The sequence below is a fragment of the Aulostomus chinensis genome, chromosome 19, assembly GCF_037954235.1.
Source record: "Aulostomus chinensis isolate RoL2024-O1b breed Wild chromosome 19, RoL_Achi_v1.0, whole genome shotgun sequence".
NCBI lineage: Eukaryota > Metazoa > Chordata > Actinopteri > Syngnathiformes > Aulostomidae > Aulostomus > Aulostomus chinensis.
The window spans coordinates 18,901,061-18,921,866 of record NC_141338.1 but is presented as its reverse complement, the minus strand read 5'-3'; the positions used below and the strand labels follow the sequence as shown (position 1 = coordinate 18,921,866).

At 42.7% G+C, this 20,806-nt stretch overlaps 1 protein-coding gene across 2 annotated transcripts in view; it reads left to right on the top strand.

Moving 5' to 3' along the window:
• Positions 1-20,806, top strand: part of LOC147244290 (uncharacterized) — a 120,695-nt gene that overhangs the window by 74,074 nt on the left and 25,815 nt on the right. For both annotated transcript variants that reach the window (XM_086186781.1, XM_086186782.1), the window contains 24 exons: positions 817-924; positions 1,146-1,199; positions 2,675-2,728; positions 2,953-2,997; positions 4,272-4,325; positions 4,898-4,942; positions 5,027-5,080; positions 5,329-5,373; positions 5,477-5,530; positions 6,968-7,012; positions 7,428-7,481; positions 8,997-9,041; positions 9,124-9,177; positions 9,998-10,105; positions 10,352-10,405; positions 10,898-10,951; positions 11,231-11,275; positions 11,894-11,947; positions 12,756-12,800; positions 13,628-13,681; positions 17,564-17,617; positions 17,694-17,747; positions 19,762-19,815; positions 20,162-20,215. In XM_086186781.1, the coding sequence (XP_086042907.1) occupies positions 817-924; positions 1,146-1,199; positions 2,675-2,728; positions 2,953-2,997; positions 4,272-4,325; positions 4,898-4,942; positions 5,027-5,080; positions 5,329-5,373; positions 5,477-5,530; positions 6,968-7,012; positions 7,428-7,481; positions 8,997-9,041; positions 9,124-9,177; positions 9,998-10,105; positions 10,352-10,405; positions 10,898-10,951; positions 11,231-11,275; positions 11,894-11,947; positions 12,756-12,800; positions 13,628-13,681; positions 17,564-17,617; positions 17,694-17,747; positions 19,762-19,815; positions 20,162-20,215 (1,341 nt within the window). The remainder of the gene's footprint in view (positions 1-816; positions 925-1,145; positions 1,200-2,674; positions 2,729-2,952; positions 2,998-4,271; positions 4,326-4,897; positions 4,943-5,026; positions 5,081-5,328; positions 5,374-5,476; positions 5,531-6,967; positions 7,013-7,427; positions 7,482-8,996; positions 9,042-9,123; positions 9,178-9,997; positions 10,106-10,351; positions 10,406-10,897; positions 10,952-11,230; positions 11,276-11,893; positions 11,948-12,755; positions 12,801-13,627; positions 13,682-17,563; positions 17,618-17,693; positions 17,748-19,761; positions 19,816-20,161; positions 20,216-20,806) is intronic.

The window sequence follows — 20,806 nt, the reverse complement described above, 5'->3', positions numbered from 1 at the left end:
AAGCATATAAATCAGAAAAAATGAGCCTGCAATCACAATTACATTCATTTATTAAACTTCGCTTCAGCTCTTGTTGGTGAGTGGCCACAAACAGACAATGCTTGCAGATTTAAGGAGTCATGTCAAAAAAGCCTTTGGTGGAGACTTCATTTATGGGGTCAAGAGAAACTGCTAGTCCCCTGTTACTGGCACGATGAATGGAATATCCTCTGGTTTTTGCTTGTCAGATGAAATAACAAATACAAAACTTCACAATGGGCTTTTCCCTGTATTTTATGACATTTAATCATGATAATTTAATAATCCCTAATTAAAGTAATCTGCAGGTGTGTGCGAAGGTGTGAGCTGTAACGCTGGTTAAATAAAAAAGCCCTCATTCATTGTACCATCGTGTGTGTGTGTGTGTGTGTGTGTGTTTGTGTGTATCACATGCATACATCATCCTCTGCAGCTGAAATCGAAGGTTGTCCAAGTGCTTCACAGCTGGTTTCTCCATTCACTGTGAATCTGCCCGTGTTTTCCACCTGTCTGCTGGCAGAGTTATAGCACACCACAGTCTCCCAGTCAGAATGTTGTTATTCAGGTGATGCCTTGTCTGGGTGATGAACGGCTCCTCCGTGTGGAGTTATAATTTACAGTATGATGTAACTTTCCCTTTGTGAAGCCCGCTGAGGCTGCATGCTGTTGTGATTTCACTTCACTTCATTTCTGTTTGTTTTCAGGTATTTTGTTTCATGTTTGTCAGCTCAGTGACAGCCGAAGACTGAACTTGATTATTGTCAACAGCCCCGTCTAATAATTTATGTTGTCTGAAAGGGTGAGCAGGGTCCCTGGGGCCCTCCAGGACGAGCTGGGGCTCCGGGGAGAGATGGAGAGAATGGAGACGATGGTCAGCCTGGGCCACCTGGTGTTCCTGGGTCACAGGTGGGCACTTTTTCTATTAGTAGACTGTAAAACAACACTCAGAACACCGTATGGACAGCAGTGGAGCTGCAAATAGTGCGTGTGCGTTTGTGTGTGTGTGTTTGTAGGAGGCAGCATTGTAAAGCACTAAGAGTATCATAAAGGTAGAAAAGCACTCATGAATTGAGCCCATGAAGCTAATAAATTTTGCTTGTATATCTTGTGTCGTTCTTTGTCTTCAGGGCCCGTGGGGCTACAGAGGTGAACGAGGGTCTAAAGGGGAAAAAGGTGATGAGGTGAGGAGTAAAATATCACTGCTCCCTTTGTGGGGCAGAGCTAACCACTGCATTTAAACGTTAGATTTATTGTTTGTGGAATGATGGCGCAAACAGGTCAAGTTCCTCTGACACACAGCACGCATATTTATGCCGACATTCGTAACTTAGCAATTAGCCGTTATTGTTATTCAGAGCTGCTTGAATGTGTCGGTGAAGTGTCTCCAGCTGAGGAGAGGGATGGTGACTCACGATGGACAGCGCAGGGTAACAAGGTTTTGCCCCCATTTATGTTTTATGCTGCCATCACCAGTATAAAATCTCCATTTGTTTGTTTTAAGAAAGCTGAAATGAATAGAAAGTATTTTTTTGGATGGGGGGGTGGGGGCAAAAACACTTATATCTTGTATGCCTTGTTTCTATTTTCGAAAAAAAAAGACCATCTTCCATTAGTTCTCTTTTGAACAAGACAAGAAGAGAGATACTCTTTTCTCCTCTGTTGGTGCATTAGGGAGATGAAGGCAAGCTAACCGCTAAATCAGCTTAGCGCAATGAATGGGAGTGGATTGAACTGTTGGCAGTGGCTGATTCTTTGTCTTTGCTGTGGATTTACTCAAGATTTCAAGAAAAAAAAAAAAGCTAAATTGTCTTCAAAACAAGCCCCTTAATCTCACTGATACTTAAATTCTTCAATGTTTGAACTCTGCACACACAACAGCTGCACAAGCACTTTCTCACAGGAAAAATATGACACATGTAAGTATATAAAATGACCGAAAATTAGCACTGAAATGTATGTCATTATGCTATTAGGTGATTGGGTCATGAGCCACAGCCAAGGCCCAGAAAATCTCAATAATCTGAAATGCAATGTACTTTCTTTGCTCATTTCATGAGAAACCCAAGGGCTTTTACAGAGGGTATACCTTGTCGGAGCGACATCAGCCAAACCCTCATAAAAACATGAATGCAATTTCCACTCTTTTATACAGATGTACCCCAGCATTTATGGGATTCCTCCTCGGCCCATGCTACACCTGTCCACCATGTTTGGGGAACCGCCGCAGAACATGTTCGGGCTCTGCTGTGGCTGGTGTTGCAGCTGCAAAATAGTGGGGAAATTATTTTGCGGATCACGCGACCCCCCCCCTGAAGTGACTTGTTTCACTGCTGGAATTCAATTCATTCATTTGGTCTTACAATGTTTCATTCTACAGAAGTCACATGATTACAATGATTTATCCGCATTCATAAGTCTGCAGTGCGCATGCTGTCCATTGAGCATGCTCAGTGTGCATCCTCGTGGTGGTGATGAGCTTAATGAGCACTGGGAGTGCTCATTAAGCGAGGTGTGCTGTAGCTTTAAGATGCAATGTGGTGAAACCTGCAGAACACCCAGCTCAAGGTGCACGTCCCGTGTTACTGAATTCCCCTCCGTTACAGGACAAGAAAGGAACTCTGGTACACTGCAGATGATCATTATGTTTCCTCCACAGGGTCTCATCGGTATCAAGGGTCCCAGAGGGGAATCTGGTGAACCTGGTGAGAAGGTACTCTTCAGTGCAATTTAATTATTACCCCAATTAAATATCTCATAAGCTGAATTTTTCATTTTTTGGGACTCATATATAACACTATGAATAATCCCTGGCACTTAGTTTGATATAATTTCTAACCAAACACGTGGTTCAAGCTAAACGGTCAAGCTTCAGGATGTCTCTGGTTCATGTTGTAATGATCTAAGACTGTGTTTTGTTTTGTTTTTCTTCTCCAGGGCTCAGTTGGGTTACCGGGCCCACCTGGTCCTGCCGGGTCACCGGTGAGTGTCTTGTCCTCTCAAATTATAGCATCTGTTTGGTTCCCATCAGATGTGGAATGTAGCTGAGTACATGAACCTGAATATTTCCATTTTATGTAACTTTATACTCCTGTGTCATCATTATATTTCTCTGACTGCTTCAGTTACTTTCAGACTGAAACTGTTCATCCCCTTCCTGTCCATGGACAACCAAATATGTCCAAATGCGGTGTTTTGGGCTGCTTTTTTTTTTTTTCAAGAAAATGTCAAAAGTCACCAAAGAACGATGGGTTCCTTCATAGTATCAGCTGGAATGTGGGTTGAACAAGGCTGTCTTCAAACTGTTGAGTGTGGGCAGTAAAGTTGTAAACACGCCAGCCCTGAAATCACTTAAAGCAGCTCAACATCGACTGTGATCAAGTGGAACATTCACGTGAACGCAGCAGCAGAATCGATCCAAAACAACCTAGGAAGACAGATAATGAGCATGCTACTTCTGGTGATGGACTCATGACCTCACCAGCACTGCACCTCACTTCGGCTGTTTTCACCATGGTGACATTTAATACCTGCTACAGGTTTAGCCACTTGATAGCAACCGCCGCTTTTAAGACGCATAAATGGAATTGAACTGTAACGAGCGCTGTAATTCCTGATGTATTTTACGCTGTTGACTACACTCTTCAAGCATTTAACAGAAAACCCCGGAGATGAGGGCACCAGGCATTCATCCGTGCTAGTTTGTTTACAGGTTTTAGGACTCATTCCTGCACCCCTTTCTCAGTACATTACTGCAGTCACGTGTATTAATACATCTTCAGCAAAGTTAACTACGACGGGGACAATAAACCAGGACTTTCAGCCGAGTTTTTAGTCGGATACAAAGCAGCTCATTCATTAAAAAATCATCTGTGATCTCCAGGACAAGAATTCAGAATAAAAAGACTGATGGTAACAGCTTTGTGTTAGACATTCCTGACACATCCAACTGGTGTAAAATAAGAGGTACAAAAGCAACAATCAGCCTCTGTGAAAGCAAGACAAGCAGTTTGGAGTCCGTTTTAATCCCTAATCACTCTGTCTTTGAACTCCCACCAGTGACTTCTCTTTCTCTTCAGCTTATTCTCAGATTTACTTTGATTCTTCTTGGCAACAAGTCAGAAAGTTTGCCTAGTTGTAGCAGCACAAGCCAGATAATCTCTTTTTGTTAATCCTCACTTTGAGTAAAGTGTTTTCTCTGGATTTTAATCACATTTACTTATGAAACTGACAGTAATACAATTTGAACCTTGCAGGGGCCTCAAGGGACCCGAGGTGGCTACGGTCCAGAGGGGCTGCGTGGATCTGATGTGAGTGATGGAGACGTTGTGCTTTCTATTTTTTTTTCCTTTTTTCTTTTTTTTGGGGGGAATAATGATGTTTTTTTTTTTTTTCTTTGCACCACATACTTTAATAATTCTGGTCAACAGAACCCTACAATGTTGACATTTGCATGAGCTCAACAAAAATGGAACTTCTGTCAACAGAATAAATCAACGCCTCCATTTTTATGACGCCCCGCTCCAAACTGTATAACTCGTCTCATTTATATGTTCTGAAGCCAGAGTGATGTAATTTGGACAACAGTGGCTGTCCATTTCTCAACAGTTGTCTGAGGTAGCTACATCTTAGCGGGGACACGCAACTCCCACGCTGAAGTCTTGGATGTTTTATACTTATTTTCCATTTTTTGCAGCTTTGCCAATTGACCACCTTTGATCTATTTAATGTAAAATGACAGGTGAGCGGTTGCTGCCTGATTATTTTATATTGCATGTAAAATTCTTCAGTTTTACTCATCACGAGTAAAATGTAGTGCTGGAAAGAGAGGACGTGTAGGACAACGCATCGTTCATGCTCTTATGTACTTACTTGTTGCTAGGGAGAAAATGGGCTGGACGGACCCCCAGGTTTGCCAGGGCTGACGGTGAGTGGACAGACGGATGACACGATAAAAGGTCGAGCTGTTCGTGATGAACAATATTTGAGTGTGTGTCTGTGTGTCTCATAGGGTGCACCGGGTGTTACAGGGAGGGTTGGTGCTCAAGGAGTTAATGGCTCAAGGGTAATTCTTTTATAAATTGTGTTTCAGCACGATGACTAACATTTAAATGTTGACCCTTCTGTCACACGTTGGAGGAGGTTATGGTGGAGTGGCTCTTTTTACCAGCCACACTGACTTGTCTAACTTAAATAAATACATTTCAAATTAACTCAGTATGATAAGTTTCAGAGAATGCATCATTGGCGTCCCAACATAGTTTTCAGGTACTTGGTGCACAACTAGCTCTTTTTTTTTTTTTTGTCCTTTAGGGGGACCTGGGCCCTGCTGGAAGTGTTGGACGTAAAGGCCCACAGGTACATGTGTTGTTTCCTCGTATCTACGCTGACGTTATTCCACTCGCATGAAATGAGAGATGGTTTACATTGGTTTTAATTACCCTACTTTTCGTTTAACTAGGGGCCTCCAGGTTTGGAGGGACAGATTGGACCTCCAGGACTCAGAGGACCCCAAGTGAGTACGCTTAGGCCACAAATACAGCAGGTCTGGGATCTTTAAGCTGCTTGTGTCATTTTAAACACCTGGAAGAACACATTATCGTGCACTGAGGAAAGAAAAATAGGCCTGCCTCAAAAAAAATCGAGATCCGTCATGCGGTCACTCACTTGTCTCATGCTACTGATCTGGTCGTTATGGCTGCGCTGGTGGCTTACATTGTTTATTCACTGCAACGACTGTTGCTACGCTCATGTTTTGCATCGCATATCAAGTTTATTGGAATGTTTGGAAAGCCATGAATTTGACAGAGATGTTAAAAATACACACCCTTAATGTTGCGTAACTACAAGCCCTGAAGCAATTACACCGACCAAGTGTGTATTGATTTTGTGTTGTCCTCCCCACGCCCACAAAGAATACACACACCTCCTCCATGTCTTTTTGTGTGTGTGTGTGTGTGTTTATGACACAGCACACAAACCGTGACAATCATGTATCATACAGCTCCTGGAAAACGGAGACCGGCATTATCAGTTTCTCTTTTATTGCCAATAAGACAGGAAGCAGCTCTCAGTGGTTCAGCTGTTCCTGTTTCAGCGGCGCTAATGCTAATTTGCATCACGTTAAACTCTGCCTAACTTCATCTCACTGCTGCTGGGTTCATGCTGCTTGCTGCTGCCATGGCGTCTGAAGCCCTTCGTCTCCCCTCTGTCATTGAAAATCAGTGGTGCATTTATTGCTCACAAATCTCAGTGAGAGCACCTGCTTTCTCCGTGGTAACTGTGATTTCTGCAGGTAAAGTCCAACAGTCTCCGCTGTGCACAGCTGTTGTAGTCAGTCCCAACTCCTCAACCACTCACTGTTAACGTACAAGTTTTGGGCCCTTGTGAGGACATCGTAACAGAACGTATGTTTGTCCGGCTTTAATGCAGACCTCAAAATTTGTGACAATAATTATATTTACTCACATTACAGCGCTACTTCACCCAAAACCTTATCAAATGCTCACTTTTAGATATCTAGATGTCAGAAAACACATCTTATGTGAGGTCTAACTGCGTACTTATTGCTGAACACTCATTGAGACTTAAGATGAGCAACAGCAAACGACGGTGCTTTCAGGAGCGTAAACGAAGGTTTTGTTTAGTTTGACTGTTGTTAATTTTCTGCCTCTATTAGCTTCCAGCAACATCTAGGTGGCTATTATTTTAGAGGTCATGCACTGGAAAAAGCCCTCCTCTTTAATTCAAGCCGTCTAGGGGTGAGTTAAATAAGATTAGGTGAGGAATCACTTTCATGCAACTTAAAGTCAAAACTGTTTTGAGAAATTAATGCTGGGAATCATTTTGAATATCAAATTGCTCCCTTTAAGGTAAGACTGTCGTGAACCGTTTGTGGCTCTACGTGATTTACTTACTAAGTTGGAGATTAAGTCATTCTTCATCTTGACAGGGACTTCCTGGACTGATGGGTGTTGCTGGGTCTAAAGGAGATCCAGTAAGTTTTTTCCTATAAAGTTAACTCTGTTTTTGTTTTTTGTTTTTTTTGTTTTTTTTTCCTAAGGCAAAATATGAAGAACTTGCACAGCGTGGCTCATATTTCACACTGCATAGAAATATTAACTTGTCAGTATAAGAGGACAGTTGTCCCATCTTGTGTTTTAAGTCTTAGAACATGTGTGTGAAGTGTCCTGACTGACCACTAGAGTGTAAACTAGTAGTGAACATTGGGGTTGAGGCATGTCTGCATCTGTTTTGTCTCTTTAATATCTGTAACCAGCCTAGGGTTTAGGTTCTATCAGTGCAGCTCAACCGATACGTGCATGACTACAAGTTCACAGTGATAGATCAACATGGAAAGTCTGGCCTTCTATGAGGAAAATATACAGTATCTTATCATTGTTTTCCTACAGGGGCCTGTGGGGGCCATGGGTGTGCGGGGGGAGCCCGGCTTTGAGGGGCCCGCGGTGAGTTGGATGCAGATATTCTGCTGGCTGTTACATCACATACATGCAGACACACATGTAATATATGAGCAGAATATGGGATGTTTGCTTTTGATATTTGAGTGTTCCACAAGGTTTTGTAACTGGCCCTGTGACGTTTGTCAGCAGAGCAGCTTCGCCTCACACTGACAGGACACAGCACTCAAGTCTTACAGCGCACTCTACTGGTTGTAGTGTCCCTTTTGGGACATAACATGATACTCAGAGACACTTAATTAAGACTTAATACGAGCTGAGTTAGGAGGGGCTGAAGTAAGGATTTTTCTCCGCTATTCGTGCTCTTGGAATGTCTGAATGTTAATATCTGAGAACAGCAAGGGTAAATCTGCAAGTCCTAGCACACCCAGATGGAGGGAGAGATGATAAGGAGAGACAGAAACACAGTGCAAGACAGAGGAGCCTGTCTGAAGGTTTTTCTGACCTTCAAGGTCCTGTCACAGCTAGTTTTCCCCAATGCAATAGCCATTTTCTCACCCTGTGCTCTCAAAAGTCAGTTTACAGTAAAACATGGTGGTTATCCTGTTTTACTTCAAAACCGTCGGGGTAATTTTCACTAAACACGGTGGAAGGTCGTCGCACAGACTGAGGATGAAGTCATGAGATTCCAGGTCAGATCCGTTAAATTTAAGGAAAAAATTCCAATTACATGTGGTTCAGCTGAGGTCAGCTGGCTATCATCAAGATGTCTTCCCTCTCTCTCTTTTTTTTTTTTTTTAAACCTGTCCTGTTCAGTAGCTGGGGCAAGCAGCATCAATGTTCCTGGTGCCTTGTTGTACTGAAGCAGTTTTACTCTGCAAAGGAGGAATCTGATAAACTCCTCCTATCGCCATTTGTATTTAACTTTATTTGGAATGGTATTGGTTCATTGATAAAGCTACCGGGACCCCCCCCCCCCCCAAATAAAAGGGAAAGTGTCTGCGGGTGTGTTGACCTGTGTGATGTGTGCTTGTCTAGGGATGTGATAGTTGATGGACACGGGATTTAAACACTAAGATGTACATAGCTCACGTATATTCTACTTGTTAGAGTTTCATTGCACGTGTCAGTGACAATAAAGTTGTTCTGTCTGAGCTAATCAGATGTGCTGAGCAGCTCTGATGGGGGCTAGATCTTAGACGATACAGTAATACTCATTAAAAAACAACAACATCTTGTTAATGGAAGTTTTCTCATCCCTGATCTCTTCGTTGACTTGCCAGCGTCAGGTGGATTTAATATTTCCGCAGAGAAACTTACAGAATGAATTCAAGGGAGGGAAAATATTCCAAGATGGCTGCAGCTTTTCATTCCTCTGGATGGGCCCTATACAGTCGTCACAGGGGTCCTACAAGTGACAATGAAGAAAACCAATAGAGTAAATGCATAATAACACAAATAATGGCCTCATTTACATATGTACTCCAAGGTAATTCAAGTTAAGAAATGATCCCTAATAAATGATGACATCATTCATAAGCCATTTATCTTTACTTCCAGGGTGCACCAGGGAAACGGGGTCCCATGGGTTTCACCGGGGTGACGGTAGGTGGTGATGGAAGAGAAAACAAATTTATTTACATTGAAGCATTACTATATAAGCCCCTCCCTGTGTTCTGCTCCACAGGGTAAGAGAGGACCAGATGGAGACAGGGGCGATCCAGGACCTAAAGGCGACAAAGTAGGGGCCTGCTACTTCCTGTTAACTACCACTGAACCAAGAGAATGTCAGAGCATGGAGATCCAAACACATTCAGTGTCAAACTGCGCTGGTCAAATCTAGTTCTTAATGCAATGATTTAAGCTGTCCAGTTCAAGTTGACATTTGAGGTGAGATGTGAGCAGCTGCACTTGGCAACAGGTCTCACACGTTGACAAGTGGTACCATGTCTGTTTACAACCTTTGAAAAACCAAAGAGGAAAAAGGCCGGCTGTGGTCTGAATGCACACGATGATGTCTGCGCTGGCAGAGGTCACATCCTGATCATGCAAAACCAGGCTTCCTTTGTCTGAACTGGGTCAACAAAACCCAAAGCCCCGATAAGAGATGGTAGTATCACCACGGTGGCCAATACTCTCTTCTTCACTTGCACAAAAAAGAGGTGTTTGGCGGCTCAGTTGACTCTTCTCATGCAGGGAACAGACCAGCCACATGCTGCCTGTGACATGGCGCGGAATAACGAAGAATGAGGGAAACTGGCAGAGAACTGCTGATGTTACAGGTCTTAAGTGTCTACCTGATGGAGCATCGTTTTCAGTTACCCAAACTGAAGATAATCTGGTCAGGAGCAGGCGAGGCTGGCAGCACTAGTTACCTTAGTGATCTGGCCTAGTTAAGAGAGTCAACTCTGGTTTTAGGCACAACACACTTCACTTATCCATTTGATTTGGTTTCATAGTTACACCCCTCAACAACTGGACCCTCCCTCAACATGATGTGTAATTCTGACTGACATCTGTGCTGATTCCTGGTGTAAGACGTCCTTGTGTTTTTATCACAGGGTACTCAGGGGGCAGCCGGTATTAGAGGTCCTCAGGGAGAGAGGGGCCCCACCGGCCTCCCTGGGTTCCTTGGAACCAGGGGCCGCCCTGGCCCTAAAGGCACTGAGGTAAAATGAGCATTTTTTTTTTTTTTTTTTATGAGCACATTCCTGTTAAGATTCACTATTCAGAAGAAAACAGTGACACATTTTCTAACGTGCTACTTTTCACTTTACTGATAGATTATTAAGCCATTACAAGGATATTGCTTCTTTATGTTGACTTTTTTTGCAGCACGAGAGTTTTAACGAGAACTTGTCTGAGGAGGGTGAGGAACTGGACGAGCTCAACTGATATTATTTTTTGTCACACAGGGCACAAATGGGGAAACTGGTCCTCTGGGAAAACAGGGCAGCAGCGGATTAAAGGTCAGTGGTGACCCATCACTCAGGAATGTCACATGACTTCATATGTTGTTGGTCCGAATGTAACGTTCCATTACGGAGCCTGACAGCCGTCTCTGACCTCCTGGGTGTCCATTTAACACTTTTTGTGAACATTTACCCAGAAAACACGATTTCTTAGAAGATTAAACCCATGCTATTACATTCACAGTGCGTCATGATTCCAGCAGTGGAAGCTCTCCACCTGACAGACTAGGGAATGTTTGTCTATATTCATTAGCCAAAGAGTCAGAAATATCCCTTAGGTAAATTTAGATCTTTCAAACATGATGCATTTTCAACAGGAACCCAACCAGGTGATCATTTTATTGTATTATATATGTGTGTGTGTGTGTGTGTGTATTTATTTGTATTATATTGATAACAAGAGATAAAATCATAAAACACACATGAAGCTGCTTTTGTAGAGGACATTCATCTTCAGCCTCACTCACTCATATCTGAACCTCACTGAAGGGAAACAGGGGACCAGATGGACGGACCGGCAAACCAGGACCCAGAGGGAACAAGGTAGGACACTAGTGCTGGTGATTAACTCTTTAGTTTATCATCCTGCTGCTACAGAAGCGTAGAGGAGTTTTAGATATTCATGTCCAAAAAAAAGAAACATTTATAAACAAGCTCTTTTTTGTTATTATATTTCCTTTTTCCTGACAAATTTCTTGGGTTTTGCTATTTCAAGATAACAAAATACATACACCATTATGTCAGGAGAGGAATATCACAAAAGTACATCAGAGCACTGACGTATTTTGTTTGGCTAAAATGCTTTGGCGTGTCTCTCTCCAGGGTCGTCCAGGGCAGAGGGGCCACACTGGCCAACCGGGCCCTTCGGTAAACTCACCTCAGCATTGATTCTCCCTGTAGCTAAGAACACCACCATTACAAACACAATAAGAATCACTCAATGAACCCATCCTACATAATTCAATTCACATTTCCCCCAAATAAAACTCTAAAACAACATATAATCCTGCATTCCTCAGCGTATCTGGGAAGCCACGGCTGATAGTCACGGTCACATGACAAAATTATGACAAAAATCAGTTGGACTGTAGGCTTTGTTGTGTATTTCCGTATTTGTACCAGGAGGTACAAAATATACATAGATGATAGGTATTCCATTTTATTTTTCATAGTATTTGTTTTTGTGTTCCTGTGTGTGTGTGTGTGTGTGTGTGTGTGTGCGCACGCGTGGGAGGGGGGAGGCACCTTTGCTTTTTTTTCTTTTAGTTAGTGTCTCAATAATTAGATTTAATGGCTCAGATTGTCTCCAGGTGCTGCTTTCACCTCTGAGATTAAAGTTCTCTTTGGAGCAAATACACTGACCTGCAGACAGTCATCTTTCTATGTTGCACACAACAGGAGCTGAACCTTTGTGTGTGTCTGTGTGTGCCTGTGTGTGCCTGCCTGCCTGTCTGTGTGTGTGCACACTTGATTGGTTCCTTCCAGGGTTTGCTGGGGCCACCTGGACCTGAGGGAGCAGAAGGAAAGCCTGGTACACAGGTTCCCGTTCTCTATCATATTCAATCCCATCATCTGTAAATGCTTTGTGGGTTTTTTTTGTGTGTGTCTTCTACTATCATCGACTATTCTGGTGCTTTTTAAAAGATAATCATGTGAACTAATGTAGTAGCCAGCGGTCGTAGCTCCAGTTCTACCTCTTAGAGGGTAGAGGATGGTACACTGCTTTGGAGCGCACTGCACTGCACTGCACTGCACTGCACTGCACTGCACTGCACTGGAATTTGTCAAAAGGGTGACAGCTGACATCTGTCCTTCTTGTGTTGTAATTGCTGGTTCAGACAGCAGGAGGCAGTCTTTGTACAGTAACACTGGTGGGCTGCTGCATGTTTCAATTCTACAACATCATGGTATTCCTCCTTCACTAAGCAGACTTGATCTGATTTTTAGGACTTTGTTTCAGTAGATGTTGGTATTTATCCTCGATTAAATTAGGCATTTCCGCAGCAATTAGTCATTATTTTTTGTATTGCTACATTGCTAATTTAATTCATTTTTCAGGGACACTTTTGGTCGGGCTTGTTAAATTTTGGAGTGCTATATGTCATCAAGCCTGTGGGAACTTCTCATTTTATAGTCAATAAGAATTGAGAATAATGAGCTAATTAATTGATCATTTGTTATTTGTGTGCAATGAAACAAATGTTAAAAAGTTGTAATGATTAAGAAACTGAATGACCTGATAGGATGGAAATTCAATGATTATCTTTATGCATACTTTATTAAAATGATACTGAATACTACGTCGCTCTGCTGCTGAGAATGATGACATTCTCCATCTCACTCTCAGGGTCCCTCGGGTGCACCTGGCAGTGTGGGCAGTAGAGGACTAACGGTAAGACCGCTAATCCCAGAATGACCTCAACACTCATTTGATGACATCATTCTCCTAGTTTGGCTCACTGTCTGTAACATTTTGCTCTATTAAACAGCAACAATACAGCGAGGGGAGGAATAAACGATGACGGAATTCATAGGTTCAAACGCAGGCCAACATCACAAACACTACAAAATGCAACATTAACATTCTACCTGCCTGTTAAAGCTGTACAAGTGTAGACTTCATTTTGTTTCACGCTGGCCATTAATCTGCTGATGCACTGATGTTGATTGGAGTCTCTTCAACGGACACCGGGGGTCCAAACAGCCCCAGAAAACACAGGGCTGACTCCCCAAACAAGGGCAGCTGCTGACAGCACCATGAGCTGCTCTTAACTTGCACCCGCAGTCTGCGCTGTCTCAAGGTCATAGAATATACTGCACTAATTATATTCCCATGCAAACAAACGCTTGTTGGTGTCTGATAGCACTTATCAATGTGGCAGAATTATAGAAAGGGTGGTTGTGCACCAAGAGCACAGTCAGCAATATGACAGAGAGGAGGAGGGAAAAATGAATTGCAGACCAGGAAGGTGCAAGGTCGTTCTTCAAAACTTCGATAAGGAAAGGAGAGACATTGTAGCCTATCCTGAATTGAATGTCCAAGTCCGCTCACACCTTCAGACTGGAAAGGAGGATGGAATGATTTGAAATGGAGGGGGAAAAAACCCAAAATCATTGCACATTTCAGTTTTGCAATTCTCTCATTTGCCTTATTCTGCCTAAATCCTCTTCCACTCTTTCTCAGCACATCTTGTATTCCTTCCTCTGTTGCTTTTCCAGGGTGTCCAAGGAATTCCTGGAGAAAGAGGAGCCGACGGCCCACCAGGTTCTGCGGTATGGTTCATTGTCTTTCAAGACTGAATTGCTTTATCAAAGTGTTTAGCTCAAAAGAAGCAGCAGAGAATGGTTTGAGCCAAGGATCACCAGCCAGCCACTTTCACAGAGCTAAACATGCTCGGGGTGTAACGAGTCATTTTAACAACGATTCCATTCGTATCACGAATTGTGGTGACGGACAAGAGTCAAGAATGACATTGGTTCATTGAGAATGATCCGATCCGAAACGATTCAGTGACTTGAAATCAATTCGGTAACGTTTTAGCCAAAAATTCAAATGAATGGCAAATGCATTCAGGTTTGATTTGACTAACGTGGAAAAACACTTGAGGTTGAATTAACAGGAGGTCAACCTTGTCTGCTCTCATTTTCGATATTCAGTACATTTTCAATGAAATTAGTGTGAATGCAACCAATATTTCAACAGCAGGTTTACCCGCGACTTCTGCTTTTGTTTTCAACATAAAAATAATACAATATTTAGTATCAAGAGTCAAGTGCAACCAACATCTCTTCAGGTTGAATGAGCGGCAGGTTTACCTGCTACTTTTGCTTGTCCATGTCCTACAAACAGCAAGTGACTTATTTAGAACAGCTGCGTCTTTGCGGTCCGGTGTGTGTTCCCACACACCGGACCGCAATTGTGGCTTGATAATTTCTCGCTCGCCGGCTTCTCCTCTGTCACCCGCCATGCTTTGTTTTGTTGGTCTGAATTTCGTGCTGCTGCTGGTGTGTGGCGGGGACGTCACCAACAAGCGGACCGAACCGAGTGACGTTTCACTTCCTTGTCATTAAGAGTACTAAAGAACACACCGTTACAAGTTCTGCTGTGCTTGAATCTAGTTTCTCACGACCTAGTATTGATACAATCGACTGATTGACTACATTGATGCCTCCGTCAATGTAGTAGATGAATTGTCACACCCCTAAAATATGCACAACCAGACACTGACATGTTTACCTGTAAGGTTCATGTTGACAGCCTGTCTTCTAGAATACAGCCAAGGGTGCTGTTGTTAAGACTCCCACTTTATGACCACAATCATATTTATTGATCTGTCCTGTCAGAAAGTCGTGGAGGGTCTAGTCAGGTATGGGCTACAGGTGTAGTAGTTGATGTTCTGGAAGTCCATCAAGATCTCGGGACAGCATTTGTGAATGGACTCTATATGATACAGAGGTGAGAGGTCTTTATAATGGAAGAATCCGGAAGAAAGTTGAACTTGAGGTGACGCAGTTGACGTGACATAGTTGCCACCAATGGCCAACAAGGAAAATTACAGAAACTGGAGGTAAAACCATCAGACTTCATCCTCATCGAGTCAATTACAAGTGAAATATGGACAATAGTTCTGTTTTGAAACATAAAACTTTACCTTTACACAGATGTACAATGAAGTAGAGCATAAAGTTAAACAGAAAACATCCATTGAAGCATAACAACTCCTAACAGTTGCAGTGTGCGTGTGCTTGTGTGTGTGTGTGTGTGTGTGTGTGTGTGTGTGTGCACGCGCGCACTTGGTTTTTGTTACCTTTTGGAGACCTTTTTCTGATACAAACACTAACCTTATCAGGACCCCTAGTCCTCATGGGGACCAAAGACCTGTCCTAATGCGGCAGAACTTCATTTATGAACACCTGGTCAAAGGTAGACTGAAGGTGTTAACTGCAGTTAGCTTGAGGTTGAGGTCGGGCATCAATCTGTTAGGGTTAGGATTAAGATTAGGGCTTGGGTTAGGATATTCACATGAATGGAAGTCAGTGGAATGTCCCAATAAGGATAGCTATGCAGACCTGTGTGTGTTTGTGTAAGTGTGTGTGTGTAAGTGTAATTTAGAGGGAAGACCACCGGGTCTTTCAGTCTAGCTTAGATGAGCACCCCCCAAACAGGACAGACAGGACCCCCAAAACAAACATGCCTATTGACCCCCATCAGAATCAGAATCAAATCCTTTATGAATCCCTTGCAGGAAATTGTTGGATTACACAACTAAATGCCTCATACAGCTCTCACACATAATCACAATTATTACTGGGTGAATGTAATAATGGCACACATCAGAATTAAACGAAGCACATATACATTTGATTGCGTATGCACGCTAACCTTGAGCAGTCCGTTGTTCAAAAGGAGGCAGAGAGAGTGTGAGGCATCGCAGCGTGCGCCACGCCACCGAGCCTGGGAGAGTGTAGGCTGCAGCCAAGGTCACCCCTGGAGACGGTTGGGGTACAAATAGTGCGCACACACATTTTATTTATGGTTAATGAATAGATTTGTATTATTTTATTTATGTCCACATAAATAACCAATTTTACAGGTACACAAATAATATAGACAGCACCTTACAAATATGGTATCATAACATTTTAAACAACTTGGCACTGCAGTACTTTTCCGTTATCACCCTGCCATGTAACTCGAATTCTAACAGCCAGTGGTCGACAGGCTTAGATGCTGGTTAGGCTTCACACACTCGTACGTATGAATATACCGACAGATACACACAAGAAAACTAAATTGAATGAAAACACTCCATACTGGTATACTACATAACCCACTAACTCAGTACCAGCTAGTACTACTGCATCAGACCCCCAAGTAAAAAGCACCCTTTGCCAGTCTGGCTGGCTACATTTTAAGAAGTAAAATAATCTGCCAGTACAGTATGAAGAAAACAACAACTTAAATGAGGTTACATTGTTGCAAATTGATTCTTATTCAGTGACTTCTTTTTTTTTAGGACTGTTTTGTTTTTTGTTTTTTTGTAGATTAATTTATTTAAAAAATGAACATGGTCGCACAAAGAGCAACGCGCAGTCTTTCAGTTTTCAACCGTCAGGTTTTGAACATTGTTTCGTTCTTGATTCTAACATCGGCTCACAGACTGAAGAACAAACTCGAGTTCCATCACTGACTCGTGTCCTCATGGTGCTGAGGAGAGACTTGACATCTGTCAGTGGAAACCTAAACTCCATCTCTGCTCTCCAGTCATTTCCACGTAGAAATACTTCGATTATTTTTTTTTTTTTAGTTAACCGACATTGTCCACGCTCCCAAGAGTAAACTGGTCATTTCTAAGGTGTTTCTATGTACGCCTACTCTGAAAGAACATTTCAAGGACCATAAATTATCTGAAACATCTGTTTACACAGAAAATAACTCAAATCCATGTCAAAATTTACAGCAGTATAATTAAAATAATGAAAAGCTGCTTAAGGAGACAGTAAAATCTGATCTTCTCATCATGGACAGATAAATTGCAACTAAAATGCAGAAGACCTCATTGTTCCAGGTGTCCGTCAAAAAAGGAAGAGGAACGACTTGGACGATTCAGAAAAAGACAAGAAATGTATCTGCAGCACACCTTTTAGCCACATGAGGGAGCATGTCAGTCTCAGCCAGACTGAAAGGGAGGACGTTGGATTAAAACAAATGAGTCATTTTGTTTTGTTTTGTTTTGTTTTGTTTTGAAAGTGAGTCCCAGAAAAGAAGGTTTTGGGGAACAGACTGCTTTAGACCTACAGTCACAATGTCAGTCAATTCAATGTTCTTTTGAGGCAAAACATTCTTCTATGCAATCCAACTTGTACATTTCTTAAATTGTGTGCACACATCAGTATGTGGGTATAATTTGTTCCAGTGAATTAACATTTGTTTAAGGGGACAATAATGTTCCTTGTGTTGTATTCCATGAGGACATTTTAGGTGCTGAAGGCGGTCAGAGCACCCAGCTGGTCCACAGCAACCTCCTTGTTTACTCACTACATCCAGGCTGATGTGATGCTATTGCAATCCTGGGACTCTGATTGGCTGAAAATACAAACAGTGACACTGATCAGTTCTTTGACCCGTCATTACAAAGTGTTATTCTGTTAAAGGGCCCACCAGGGAAGACTGGACCTCAAGGCTCCCCAGGTCCCCCAGGAGACAAAGTGAGTGAGCTCTTCCATCAGCGCACAAATATCTGTTGTAGAAGTGTGTGTAATGTTGCCATGTGTGTGTTGTCAGGGTTTCATGGGGAAGCCTGGCATGGAGGGACCTCAGGGCCCAGTAGGCATGTATGTAAGTGATTCCTCTGCAGAGTACATGGAATACGCATGTATTACCTCAGCACAGTACACACACGTACATACACTACATTAACTATGCATCGCTGCACATTAGAGCTTTCACTGGTGAACATGTGAAAAATCATAGTCATCGATTTAACTGAGGCTCTTATTTAAGAGATTGAGAAATAAATTCATGATTTGTCTAGTGGTAGTAATTTTAGCGTGCAATAAGATGAATGCAAGCGTAACTTTTGGAAAGCAGCATTATTATCTCGTTATCATGAGCGATTGTGGCATTAACCTAAGACAGTAGGCTTATTTTTCACATTATCTCATGATTTCTCGATGAAATATCCGACGTCACAAGATCTTGAGAAAGATAACAGGATCACGTCATTATCAAGAGAGAACAAGCTTTGGCACGAGATAACGTCCCGTTATCACAAGATCGCTGCTTAAAGGGACAGGAATTCCAAGCAGGACGTTTGCGCCTCTGAACTTTCATGAGCAGAAACATCAGGATGGCTACATCAAGTCTTTACAGATTCAGACCCGCACATGTTAACCAGTAAGTGCAAACTATTGTTGAGTATCCTGTTCATCTGAACAGAGTGCTGAGTCCTTCCCTTACCTTCAGTTATCCTATTTTCATTGGAAAAACAGCAGCATTTTCGACAAGAAGCTAATGTGTTTCAGAAGGACATTAGCTAATTACATTTAAACTGCTGAGATTTTGACTTTCAGATAAGTACAGGAGTAATGCAAGATTTATTTTTCCCCACATTCTACTGAGTGTACACCAACCAACCCATCTTAATGGAACAGGGCCATAATGAATTCTATTAATCACACCTGTGTTCACGCTGCTGTCTGTGGAAAGGTCTGTCATGCTGTGCTGAGATAAGCTCAACCCAGAAAACTCCTCCAGGAACTGCAGATAAAATGAAGAAGTATTCATAGGTGAGCTTGACGCTCACGTTCCCTCTCAAGTCAGAGGTTCCCAACCCGGGGTCTTAGTCCCCCCCCCTCTGGGACGCCAGACAGCACAAGCGTGGAATGCTTTGTATGTTCTGTTATTTACAGTACCGACGGTGATATTGAGAGCCAGAACGCTATCATTAGCTAGCTTCATGATGCATACAAATTTATTAAAGTGAACTGTCACAGTATTGTTTGGCATCACCTGTGCTTATAAATTTGAGCTGAATCAACATTCATGTGACTTATTTCTATGTAAAGCACAATTCATATACAGTGGATGTGTTTTCAACACAAGCCAGCTTCATCAAACACACTTCCTCAAGCCCCCTTGAATGTTGCTCTCCTCTGGAAGGATGTGCAGAGGTTGACGGATGTTCGCTCTGTTTTTCCACCTCCGAGGTTGGAACTGTCCTTGTTAGCAGTTTCTTATGAACTCGCTTTACTGAGAACGGACTTTGCAGAGTCAGAGAGGCAGGAAGCATCTGTCGAGCACAAAAATATTAGCATAAATTATAGACAGAAGAGGACCTATCAGACTTTATGTTTACACCACTTGAAAAGCTTAGCGTGATTCGCAGTTCGGCTTTTAGTGGCCCCTTCTGTTGCCCCTCAGTTCATCCCATCTGAGACGAGCTGATTTAGCTGACATCACCCCGGTGCTCTTGGAAAACAAATATACAGAGCACTCTGAAACATGAACTTTGTGTTCACAGGGTTTTATTACTTTTTTCTGATTATTTTACAACACATTTGAAATGAACATCCAATATCCCAACACTATATGACAGAAAATACATTATTTCAAAGAGGTGCGTATATCTGACTCGTTTTCTCTCCAAGCAAATGATTTTTATGTATCATGCACTACGTCTAGAGGGAAGCTTCTGTGTAAAAGGGTATGAATTCCAAAAATGTTCAGAACAAGTCATCCCTCCAGTTTTCTTGCACAAAATGTGAAGTGTTACCAACTGACTCACCGCCTCACCGTGACATTTCATGATAACTAATCAAATTATTCCGTCTTTTGGTGCTTGGACCATCAGGGGATTCATGGGAATGTGGGCATGCGAGGGCCACCAGGCGTCATTGGAGAGAGGGTAAGGTCACTTCTATCTAACAATGTCTCAAAAGAACACTCTGATTTGACGTAGTGCCTGAAGTCTTCAGCCAACACAACAACAGAGCGTTTGTTTCGGACTAGAAGAGCAACTGATCACGGCCGACCGAGTGTGAGGAGGATTACTTCTGGATAAACCAAGACCCTGAAATGCAAACGCTTCCCACTCACTTCCGTTCATTGCGCTAAGCTAACTAGTGGTCAGCCAGTCCCTGTAGGTCTCTAGCGCCCTAGTCTAGTTTACCAAAACAACACCGCGGATGTAAGCTTACTACTGGGTGACTCCTCCATCCCAGTATCAATCATTTGTCTGTCTTGTGCATTAGGGTGAGCCAGGTGTGCGAGGTTTACCTGGGCCTGTTGGGAAGCCTGGACCAGCGGTAAGAGTCTATCTTTCATTTTACTATCTATTAACCCCTTGACACCGAGTGTTGCAAATTCACGACACACCGCCTCCACTCAGGCTGCAGCTGAGATAACGTGTATTCCTCCAATGCTGATTGTGCACCAGTACCTTCCTAGGAACCTGTAACGACAATAAATGTTTTACCAGTTTCACCATTCATGCCTGCTGCACTCATTTGCATCACACCTAAAATTGAATCTACTCAATGTACTATAGACAAATGAACAATTTCCACTTCATTTAGCATCAGCTTGAAAGCACAAACACAAATAATAATATATTTTTTATATAACTGGAAATCAATTCAAGCGTCAAGGGGTTAATGGCCTCACCAGGGGTTTTTAAGTGCGTCACCAAGTATTTTTCACAGGCAGCCAGGACAGGGTCACACCAAGGAGGAAAGTACACCGGCAGAGTGTGTTGCTGGTGTTCAGGGACCACCATGGGTGGTGGTCTGGCAGGTCGTTGGGGGGTGAATGCAATGGCAGGGTGAAGTGGCATGTCCAGCTGATGGAGGACAAGCAACTTGTTCTAAATAATAACGATAAATTGCGCCCTCCACGCA